The sequence below is a fragment of the Salmo salar genome, unplaced genomic scaffold (assembly GCF_905237065.1).
Source record: "Salmo salar unplaced genomic scaffold, Ssal_v3.1, whole genome shotgun sequence".
Lineage (NCBI taxonomy): Eukaryota > Metazoa > Chordata > Actinopteri > Salmoniformes > Salmonidae > Salmo > Salmo salar.
This window is the reverse complement of record NW_025547278.1, coordinates 22,501-35,000: the sequence shown is the minus strand read 5'-3', so window position 1 is coordinate 35,000 and position 12,500 is coordinate 22,501. Positions and strand designations below refer to the sequence as shown.

At 45.8% G+C, this 12,500-nt stretch overlaps 1 protein-coding gene across 1 annotated transcript in view; it reads left to right on the top strand.

Moving 5' to 3' along the window:
• Positions 1–12,500, top strand: part of LOC123731767 (neuropilin-2) — a gene marked incomplete at both ends in the record, with an annotated part of 37,002 nt that overhangs the window by 3,139 nt on the left and 21,363 nt on the right. Inside the window, one exon of the mRNA XM_045711168.1 lies at positions 2,164–2,308. Within this exon, the coding sequence (XP_045567124.1) occupies positions 2,164–2,308 (145 nt within the window). The remainder of the gene's footprint in view (positions 1–2,163; positions 2,309–12,500) is intronic.

The following is a 12,500-nucleotide window of genomic DNA, read 5'->3' as shown; positions in this document are numbered from 1 at the left end:
CATAGGGCACGTGACGACATAGGGCACGTGACGACATAGGGCACGTGACGACATAGGAAATTACCATGGAGAAGATTACCATGGAGAAGATTACTATGGAGAAGATTACCATGGAGAAGATTACTCTAGAGAGATTACCATGGAGAAGATTACTATGGAGAAGATTACCATGGAGAAGATTACTCTGGAGAAGATTACCATGGAGAAGATTACCATGGAGAAGATTACCATGGAGAAGATTACTCTGGAGAAGATTACCATGGAGAAGATTACTATAGAGAAGATTACTATGGAGAAGATTACTATAGAGAAGATTACTATAGAGAAGATTTCCATGGAGAAGATTTCCATGGAGAAGATTACTATGGAGAAGATTTCCATGGAGAAGATTACTATGGAGAAGATTACCATGGAGAAGATTACTATGGAGAAGATTTCCATGGAGAAGATTACTATGGAGAAGATTTCCATGGAGAAGATTACTATAGAGAAGATTACTATAGAGAAGATTACTATGGAGAAGATTACTATAGAGAAGATTTCCATGGAGAAGATTTCCATGGAGAAGATTACTATAGAGAAGATTACCATGGAGAAGATTACTATGGAGAAGATTACTATGGAGAAGAGTGACCATATTTGTCTTTGTGTAGCCTAATAAACTGCATGATTTCCTGAGTCGTAGTGGGAGGACCAGACACCATACCATCACGTGACTTTGACGTCATTGTTATTATATCAATATTTGCGCATAAAATGTGTTTCTGATAGATTTTACCGACACTAAAAGATCCCACCATGTAAGGACGAACAAATTATTTATCGGGATTTATAAAATTGTACAGAAACGTCCTGTTTCCATCAGAGTTGTCGTGAGTTTATATAACTTTACTCGCATACTGCATAGACATCTCTCTCCTCTTCTCATTATCTCTGCCACAGATTTATACATCTCTCTCCTCTTCTCATTATCTCTGCTACAGATTTATACATCTCTCTCCTCTTCTCATTATCTCTGGTACAGATTTATACATCTCTCTCCTCTTCTCATTATCTCTGCTACAGATTTATACATCTCTCTTCTCTTTATCTCTGGTACAGATATATACATCTCTCTCCTCTTCTCATTATCTCTGGTACAGATTTATACATCTCTCTTCTCTTCTCATTATCTCTGCTACAGATTTATACATCTCTCTCCTCTTCTCATTATCTCTGGTACAGATTTATACATCTCTCTCCTCTTCTCATTATCTCTGCTACAGATTTATACATCTCTCTTCTCTTCTCATTATCTCTGGTACAGATTTATACATCTCTCTTTTCTTCTCATTATCTCTGGTACAGATTTATACATCTCTCTTCTCTTCTCATTATCTCTGCTACAGATTTATACATCTCTCTCCTCTTCTCATTATCTCTGCTACAGATTTATACATCTCTCTCCTCTTCTCATTATCTCTGCTACAGATTTATACATCTCTCTCCTCTTCTCATTATCTCTGGTACAGATTTATACATCTCTCTTCTCTTCTCATTTTCTCTGGTACAGATTTATACATCTCTCTTCTCTTCTCGTTATCTCTGGTACAGATTTATACATCTCTCTCCTCTTCTCATTATCTCTGGTACAGATTTATACATCTCTCTTCTCTTCTCATTATCTCTGCTACAGATTTATACATCTCTCTCCTCTTCTCATTATCTCTGCTACAGATTTATACATCTCTCTCCTCTTCTCATTATCTCTGCTACAGATTTATACATCTCTCTCCTCTTCTCATTATCTCTGGTACAGATTTATACATCTCTCTTCTCTTCTCATTATCTCTGGTACAGATTTATACATCTCTCTTCTCTTCTCGTTATCTCTGCTACAGATTTATACATCTCTCTTCTCTTCTCATTATCTCTGGTACAGATTTATACATCTCTCTCCTCTTCTCATTATCTCTGGTACAGATTTATACATCTCTCTTTTCTTCTCATTATCTCTGCTACAGATTTATACATCTCTCTTCTCTTCTCATTATCTCTGGTACAGATTTATACATCTCTCTCCTCTTCTCATTATCTCTGGTACAGATTTATACATCTCTCTTCTCTTCTCATTATCTCTGCTACAGATTTTTAACATCTCTCTCCTCATTATCTCTGCTACAGATCTTTGAGGGAAACACACACTACGACACTCCAGAGATCCGTCGATTCGAGGAGATACCGGCTCAGTTCATCAGGATCTACCCAGAGAGGTGGTCTCCAGCTGGGATAGGGATGAGGCTAGAGGTCCTGGGATGTGAACTACCAGGTGAGGAAGACATTCCCCCCCCATCTCTCCACGCTCACATGGCATCACTACTATGCAATGCTTGGCCATCTATCTACCATCGGTGCAAACAAAACGTTGTGCCAACATTACTGTAAGATAACACTACTGTAATATAACATTACTGTAAGAAAACATTACTGTAATATAACGTTACTGTAAGATAGCACTACTGTAAATAACACTACTGTAAATAACACTACTGTAAAAAGCACTACTGTAAGATAACGTTACTGTAATATAACACTACTGTAAATAACACTACTGTAAGATAACACTACTGTAAGGTAACATTACTGTAAGAAAACATTACTGTAATATAACTTTACTGTAAGATAGCACTACTGTAAATAACACTACTGTAAAAAGCACTACTGTAAGATAACGTTACTGTAATATAACATTACTGTAAGATAATGTTACTGTAAGATAACACTACTGTAAGGTAACATTACTGTAAGATAAGACTACTGTAAGATAAGACTACTGTAAGATAACATTACTGTAAATAACACTACTGTAAGATAACACTACTGGAAGATAACGTTACTGTAAATAACACTACTGTAAATAATACTACTGTAAATAACACTACTGTAAATAACACTACTGTAAATAACATTACTGTAAGATAACACTACTGTAAATAACATTACTGTAAGATAACACTACTGTAAATAATACTACTGTAAGATAACACTTTGGATACAAGCGTCTGCTAAACGGAAAATATTATTATTCAATATCACACACAAATGTTTATTGTAATTTTAACTATGGGGTCTTAACTCGTGTCCTGTGTGATATAAGTGGTGGAATAACCCCTCTGTTTCCTACTATAGACAGTGGGCTGACTAGTGATTGATAACCACTCTGTTTCCTACTATAGACAGTGGGCTGACTAGTGATTGATAACTGTTTCCTACTATAGACAGTGGGCTGACTAGTGATTGATAACTGTTTCCTACTATAGACAGTGGGCTGACTAGTGATTGATAACTGTTTCCTACTATAGACAGTGGGCTGACTAGTGATTGATAACCTCTGTTTCCTACTATAGACAGTGGGCTGACTAGTGATTGATAACTGTTTCCTACTATAGACAGTGGGCTGACTAGTGATTGATAACTGTTTCCTACTATAGACAGTGGGCTGACTAGTGATTGATAACTGTTTCCTACTATAGACAGTGGGCTGACTAGTGATTGATAACTGTTTCCTACTATAGACAGTGGGCTGACTAGTGATTGATAACTGTTTCCTACTATAGACAGTGGGCTGACTAGTGATTGATAACTGTTTCCTACTATAGACAGTGGGCTGACTAGTGATTGATAACTGTTTCCTACTATAGACAGTGGGCTGACTAGTGATTGATAACTGTTTCCTACTATAGACAGTGGGCTGACTAGTGATTGATAACTGTTTCCTACTATAGACAGTGGGCTGACTAGTGATTGATAACCACTCTGTTTCCTACTATAGACAGTGGGCTGACTAGTGATTGATAACTGTTTCCTACTATAGACAGTGGGCTGACTAGTGATTGATAACTGTTTCCTACTATAGACCGTGAGCTGACTAGTGATTGATAACCTCTCTGTTTCCTACTATAGACAGTGGGCTGACTAGTGATTGATAACTGTTTCCTACTATAGACAGTGGGCTGACTAGTGATTGAGAACTGTTTCCTACTATAGACAGTGGGCTGACTAGTGATTGATAACTGTTTCCTACTATAGACAGTGGGCTGACTAGTGATTGATAACTGTTTCCTACTATAGACAGTGGGCTGACTAGTGATTGATAACTGTTTCCTACTATAGACCGTGAGCTGACTAGTGATTGATAACCTCTCTGTTTCCTACTATAGACAGTGGGCTGACTAGTGATTGATAACTGTTTCCTACTATAGACAGTGGGCTGACTAGTGATTGATAACTGTTTCCTACTATAGACAGTGGGCTGACTAGTGATTGATAACTGTTTCCTACTATAGACAGAGGGATGACTAGTGATTGATAACTGTTTCCTACTATAGACAGTGGGCTGACTAGTGATTGATAACTGTTTCCTACTATAGACAGTGGGCTGACTAGTGATTGATAACTGTTTCCTACTATAGACAGTGGGCTGACTAGTGATTGATAACCTCTCTGTTTCCTACTATAGACAGTGGGCTGACTAGTGATTGATAACCACTCTGTTTCCTACTATAGACAGTGGGCTGACTAGTGATTGATAACCACTCTGTTTCCTACTATAGACAGTGGGCTGACTAGTGATTGATAACTGTTTCCTACTATAGACAGTGGGCTGACTAGTGATTGATAACCACTCTGTTTCCTACTATAGACTGTGGGCTGACTAGTGATTGATAACTGTTTCCTACTATAGACAGTGGGCTGACTAGTGATTGATAACTGTTTCCTACTATAGACAGTGGGCTGACTAGTGATTGATAACTGTTTCATACTATAGACAGTGGGCTGACTAGTGATTGATAACTGTTTCCTACTATAGACAGTGGGCTGACTAGTGATTGATAACCACTCTGTTTCCTACTATAGACAGTGGGCTGACTAGTGATTGATAACTGTTTCATACTATAGACAGTGGGCTGACTAGTGATTGATAACCTCTCTGTTTTCTACTATAGACAGTGGGCTGACTAGTGATTGATAACTGTTTCCTAATATAGACAGTGGGCTGACTAGTGATTGATAACTGTTTCCTACTATAGACAGTGGGCTGACTAGTGATTGATAACTGTTTCCTACTATAGACAGTGGGCTGACTAGTGATTGATAACTGTTTCCTACTATAGACAGTGGGCTGACTAGTGATTGATAACCCCTCTGTTTCCTACTATAGACAGTGGGCTGACTAGTGATTGATAACTGTTTCCTACTATAGACAGAGGGCTGACTAGTGATTGATAACTGTTTCCTACTATAGACAGTGGGCTGACTAGTGATTGATAACTGTTTCCTACTATAGACAGTGGGCTGACTAGTGATTGATAACTGTTTCCTACTATAGACAGTGGGCTGACTAGTGATTGATAACTGTTTCCTACTATAGACAGTGGGCTGACTAGTGATTGATAACCACTCTGTTTCCTACTATAGACAGTGGGCTGACTAGTGATTGATAACTGTTTCCTACTATAGACAGTGGGCTGACTAGTGATTGATAACTGTTTCCTACTATAGACAGTGAGCTGACTAGTGATTGATAACTGTTTCCTACTATAGACAGTGGGCTGACTAGTGATTGATAACTGTTTCCATCTATTAGTCCACTAGTCCACTAGTCCACTAGTCCACTAGTCCATTAGTCCACTAGACTTTGAAGTTGGAGCTCATGTACTTTTTCCTTCAATAAATAAGAACATTCTTTTGTAATGGATCATTTTTGGGGAACAATTTGATGGCAGTAATTGTATTTATCGGTCCAAAACCCGGCATTTACCGGCTAATGGAATCCCCTGCGAACTGAGCGCACCGACTTTACGAATCGCCTGAAAAATATCTGCAGTCAGACGTCTACAGCGGGTGGTCCCTAAAAACTCAGCGCTCTGAACGATCGGCAGACGAAAGCTAGATCCACATTCGGTGCGAAGTGTGCGAGCCTTAAGGCCCATACATGTCTATGTGAGAGAGAAAGAGAGGGAGAGAGAAAAAAGAGAGAAAGAGAGAGAGAGAGACAGAGACAGAGACAGAGAGAGAGAGAGAGAGAGAGAGAGAGAGAGAGAGAGAGAGAGAGAGAGAGAGAGAGAGAGAGAGAGAGAGAGAGAGAGAGAGATCTCCTCTCGGCTCGTCTCGTCATTAAGGCCCTCTGAGACAGAGATATATCTCCTCTTGAGTCACCGGGCAGCCATGCAGGTGAAGACGAGGGCAGGATATGACACGTACCTTGAAGATGAGGACAGGATATGACACATACCTTGAAGGCGAGGACTTGATATGACACGTACCTTGAAGACGAGGACAGGATATGACACGTACCTTGAAGACGAGGACAGGATATGACACGTACCTTGAAGACGAGGACAGGATATGACACGTACCTTGAAGACGAGGACAGGATATGACACGTACCTTGAAGACGAGGACAGGATATGACACGTACCTTGAAGACGAGGACAGGATATGACACGTACCTTGATGACGAGGACAGGATATGACACGTACCTTGAAGACGAGGACAGGATATGACACGTACCTTGAAGACGAGGACAGGATATGACACGTACCTTGATGACGAGGACAGGATATGACACGTACCTTGAAGACGAGGACAGGATATGACACTGACCTTGAAGACGAGGACAGGATATGACACGTACCTTGAAGACGAGGACAGGATATGACACGTACCTTGATGACGAGGACAGGATATGACACGTACCTTGAAGACGAGGACAGGATATGACACGTACCTTGAAGACGAGGACAGGATATGACACGTACCTTGAAGACGAGGACAGGATATGACACGTACCTTGAAGACGAGGACAGGATATGACACGTACCTTGAAGACGAGGACAGGATATGACACGTACCTTGATGACGAGGACAGGATATGACACGCACCTTGAAGACGAGGACAGGATATGACACGTACCTTGAAGACGAGGACAGGATATGACACGTACCTTGATGACGAGGACAGGATATGACACGTACCTTGAAGACGAGGACAGGATATGACACTGACCTTGAAGACGAGGACAGGATATGACACGTACCTTGAAGACGAGGACAGGATATGACACGTACCTTGATGACGAGGACAGGATATGACACGTACCTTGAAGACGAGGACAGGATATGACACGTACCTTGAAGACGAGGACAGGATATGACACGTACCTTGAAGACGAGGACAGGATATGACACGTACCTTGAAGACGAGGACAGGATATGACACGTACCTTGATGACGAGGACAGGATATGACACGTACCTTGAAGACGAGGACAGGATATGACACGTACCTTGAAGACGAGGACAGGATATGACACGTACCTTGATGACAAGGACAGGATATGACACGTACCTTGATGACGAGGACAGGATATGACACTGACCTTGAAGACGAGGACAGGATATGACACGTACCTTGAAGACGAGGACAGGATATGACATGTACCTTGATGACGAGGACAGGATATGACACGTACCTTGAAGACGAGGACAGGATATGACACGTACCTTGATGACGAGGACAGGATATGACACTGACCTTGAAGACGAGGACAGGATATGACATGTACCTTGAAGACGAGGACAGGATATGACAGGTACTGGGTCCCTGTGGACATGACCATCTTTTAAGACAGGAAGAGGCTGGTGGCTGCTGGTGACAAGCTGTCTTCATCACTTTGTGTCACAGAGCTAGCGGGCCCTGGGATGGCCAGGGAAGGGGGCAGGGAGGGCTGCGGTCTGCCTATGAAAAGGTACCTGCCAGTGGGGTTGTGGGCTGGCCACGTCCCCCTGTCCCTGCTTCTGGGATTGCTATAGATCCCGATGTGGGGCCAGAGGCATGCGGTGATGGGGGAGAGAAGGAGAGAGGGAGAAAAGAGAGAGAGGTGGGAGAGAGGGAGAGAGGTGGGAGAAAGGGAGAGAGGTGGGAGAGAGGGAGAGAGGTGGGAGAGAGGTGGGAGAGAGGGAGAGAGGTGGGAGAGAGGGAGAGAGGTGGGAGAGAGGGAGAGAGGTGGGAGAGAGGTGGGAGAGAGGGAGAGAGGTGGGAGAGAGGTGGGAGAGAGGGAGAGAGGTGGGAGAGAGGGAGAGAGATGGGAGAGAGGGAGAGAGGGAGAGAGGTGGGAGAGAGGGAGAAAAGAGAGAGAGGTGGGAGAGAGGGAGAGAGGTGGGAGAGAGGGAGAGAGGTGGGAGAGAGGTGGGAGAGAGGGAGAGAGGGAGAGAGGTGGGAGAGAGGAGGGAGAAAGGTGGGAGAGAGGTGGGAGAGAGGGAGAGAGGTGGGAGAGAGGGAGAGAGGTGGGAGATGTAGGAAAGAGAGAAGAGAGGGCAAGGAGTCATGTCATCCCTGAGAATTGGCTCTGGCCTGGTGTGGAGAGGCAATGTTCTTGAGAAGTAACATTTAGTCAGTGGAGGGTCAGTGGAGGGTAGCTGTTCCTCTGACCTCCCACCTCTCTCACATGGCTGTTCCTCTGACCTCCCACCTCTCTTACATGGCTGTTCCTCTGACCTCCCACCTCTCTCACATGGCTGTTCCTCTGACCTCCCACCTCTCTTACATGGCCGTTCCTCTGACCTCCCACCTCTCTCACATGGCTGTTCCTCTGACCTCCCACCTTTCTCACATGGCTGTTCCTCTGACCTCCCACCTCTCTCACATGGCTGTTCCTCTGACCTCCCACCTCTCTCACATGGCTGTTCCTCTGACCTCCCACCTCTCTCACATGGCTGTTCCTCTGACCTCCCACCTCTCTTACATGGCTGTTCCTCTGACCTCCCACCTCTCTCACATGGCTGTTCCTCTGACCTCCCACCTCTCTCACATGGCTGTTCCTCTGACCTCCCACCTCTCTCACATGGCTCTTCCTCTGACCTCCCACCTCTCTTACATGGCTGTTCCTCTGACCTCCCACCTCTCTTACATGGCTGTTCCTCTGACCTCCCACCTCTCTCACATGGCTGTTCCTCTGACCTCCCACCTCTCTCACATGGCTGTTCCTCTGACCTCCCACCTTTCTTACATGGCTGTTCCTCTAGAAAGTTGGCTGTCAGAAGTATTATAATAAAAATGTACTTTTAATCTGTGTGTCTGCATATTGCAAGGCATGACATATGGGGGTGTAGTGAGATACCCAAAGAGCTGGATGATTCTCTTCTCATCACTCATCTGGAAAAACACCTACTTAAAAACCTGGAAATCAGTCAATCATTAACACAATGGAAAAATCTAATAGAGATGTGGGTGTTGTCCTCCAGTGAGGAGGGAAAAAGTATTTGATCCCCTGCTGATTTTGTACGTTTGCCCACTGACAAAGAAATTATCAGTCTATAATTTTAATGGTAGGTTTATTTGAACAGTGAGAGACAGAATAACAACAAAAAAATCCACTGGGCAACGTGGGCACTGGGCAACGTGGGCACTGCCTCTTGTGTGGCTGACTGGGGTTAGGGGAAGGTGGAAGAGGCACAGTGGTAGAGAGAGAGAGGGGTTGAGATGACAGGAGAGAAAAAGCACACTGATGAAGACAGACGGAAAGAGAGACATTAGGAGTGTGAGAGGAGATAAGAGAAGAGGAGAGGAGAGAAGAGGAGAGGAGATAAGAGAAGAGGAGAGGAGAGATTAGGAGAGGAGAGAATAGGAGAGGAGAGATTAGGAGAGGAGAGATTAGGAGAGGAGAGAATAGGAGAGGAGAGAATAGGAGAGGAGAGAATAGGAGAGGAGAGAATAGGAGAGGAGAGAAGAGATTAGGAGAGGAGAGATTAGGAGAGGAGAGAATAGGAGAGGAGAGATTATGAGAGGAGAGAATAGGAGAGGAGAGAATAGGAGAGGAGAGATTAGGAGAGGAGAGAATAGGAGAGGAGAGATTAGGAGAGGAGAGATTAGGAGAGGAGAGAATAGGAGAGGAGAGATTAGGAGAGGAGAGAATAGGAGAGGAGAGATTAGGAGAGGAGAGATTAGGAGAGGAGACAATAGGAGAGGAGAGAATAGGAGAGGAGAGATTAGGAGAGGAGAGAATAGGAGAGGAGAGATTAGGAGAGGAGAGAATAGGAGAGGAGAGATTAGGAGAGGAGAGATTAGGAGAGGAGAGAATAGGAGAGGAGAGATTAGGAGAGGAGAGAATAGGAGAGGAGAGATTAGGAGAGGAGAGAATAGGAGAGGGGAGATTAGGAGAGGGGAGATTAGGAGAGGAGAGAATAGGAGAGGAGAGAATAGGAGAGGAGAGAATAGGAGAGGGGAGGTGGTCTGGTGGTCTGGTGGTCTGGTGGTCTGTCTGGTGGTCTGTCTGGTGGTCTGTGTGGGGGTCTGTCTGGTGGTCTGGTGGTCTGTCTGGTGGTCTGGTGGTCTGTCTGGTGGTCTGTCTGGTGGTCTGGTGGTCTGGTGGTCTGTCTGGTGGTCTGGTGGTCTGTCTGGTGGTCTGTCTGGTGGTCTGTCTGGTGGTCTGGTGGTCTGTCTGGTGGTCTGTCTGGTGGTCTGGTGGTCTGTCTGGTGGTCTGTGTGGTGGTCTGGTGGTCTGTCTGGTGGTCTGTCTGGTGGTCTGGTGGTCTGTCTGGTGGTCTGTCTGGGGTCTGTCTGGTGGTCTGTCTGGTGGTCTGTCTGGTGGTCTGGTGGTCTGTCTGGTGGTCTGGTGGTCTGGTGGTCTGTCTGGTGGTCTGGTGGTCTGTCTGGTGGTCTGGTGGTCTGTCTGGGGGTCTGTCTGGTGGTCTGTCTGGTGGTCTGTCTGGTGGTCTGGTGGTCTGTCTGGTGGTCTGGTGGTCTGGTGGTCTGGTGGTCTGTCTGGGGGTCTGTCTGGGGGTCTGTCTGGTGGTCTGTCTGGTGGTCTGTCTGGTGGTCTGGGGGTCTGTCTGGTGGTCTGTCTGGTGGTCTGTCTGGTGGTCTGTCTGGTGGTCTGGTGGTCTGGTGGTCTGGTGGTCTGGTGGTCTGTCTGGTGGTCTGGTGGTCTGTCTGGTGGTCTGTCTGGTGGTCTGGTGGTCTGTCTGGTGGTCTGGTGGTCTGTCTGGGGGTCTGTCTGGTGGTCTGTCTGGTGGTCTGTCTGGTGGTCTGGTGGTCTGTCTGGTGGTCTGGTGGTCTGGTGGTCTGGGTGGTCTGTCTGGGGGTCTGTCTGGGGGTCTGTCTGGTGGTCTGTCTGGTGGTCTGGTGGTCTGGTGGTCTGTCTGGTGGTCTGTCTGGTGGTCTGGTGGTCTGTCTGGTGGTCTGGTGGTCTGGTGGTCTGGTGGTCTGGTGGTCTGGTGGTCTGGTGGTCTGTCTGGTGGTCTGGTGGTCTGGTGGTCTGTCTGGTGGTCTGGTGGTCTGGTGGTCTGGTGGTCTGTCTGGTGGTCTGTCTGGTGGGGAGACCCTGGGGGTTCCAGGGTTCTAGAGTTGGTGTGTTCTGATGTTCTGGTCTTCCTGACTTTCTGTGTGAAGCAGCTAGCTAGCTAACAGTCATTCCTTATCACTGATTACTTCCACACGTGTGAGAGAGACTAGGGCTCTGTTCCAGCTGTCAGGGGATTGGTGAGCCGGTCCCAGGGATACGCCCCTCCCTTCCTCCTCCTCCTCCTCCCCAGTTAGGAATGAGAGCTCTGGCTGCCTGAGAGCTGTGAGATGTAATCATTCCTGTCTCTGCTAAGACTCCTGACTCCTGGCTTTTCTCTTCACCTCCTCTCTTCCAGCACCTGGGAACCATTAAACACAGGAAGTGGCACATTTCCAAGTAGAGGCTATTACAGCATCAGGAGAAAGTGAGCACGGCTATTACTGATCCGTCATCGGCCTGGCTCTCCTGCACCGCTGTCTTGTGTACAACACTGACTGCGTCTCTCGCTCGCTCAGCCACCCGGGCAGATGACTATTCTACTGTCTAGTGGGGTAGTTGAGGCTGAACTGAAGGATTTTATCCATCCTTTCTACTGCTCTCGTCTGGCTGTCTTTAAAGTGAGACCTCGCGGTAGTGCTTAGTGTTGGGTGCAGATTCAGCCCGGATCAGAGTCAGCTACAGCCCAGATTCAGCCCAGATCAGAGTCAGCTACAGCCCAGATTCAGCCCAGATTAGAGTCAGCTATAGGCCAGATTCAGCCCAGATTAGAGTCAGCTATAGCCCAGATTCAGCCCAGATTAGAGTCAGCTACAGCCCAGATTCAGCCCAGATTAGAGTCAGCTATAGGCCAGATTCAGCCCAGATTAGAGTCAGCTATAGGCCAGATTCAGCCCAGATTAGAGTCAGCTATAGCCCAGATTCAGCCCAGATCAGAGTCAGCTACAGCCCAGATTCAGCCCAGATCAGAGTCAGCTAGAGCCCAGATTCAGCCCAGATTAGAGTCAGCTACAGCCCAGATTCAGCCCAGATTAGAGTCAGCTAGAGCCCAGATTCAGCCCAGATCAGAGTCAGCTAGAGCCCAGATTCAGCCCAGATTAGAGTCAGCTATAGGCCAGATTCAGCCCAGATTAGAGTCAGCTAGAGTCCAGATTCAGCCCAGATTAGAGTCAGCTATAG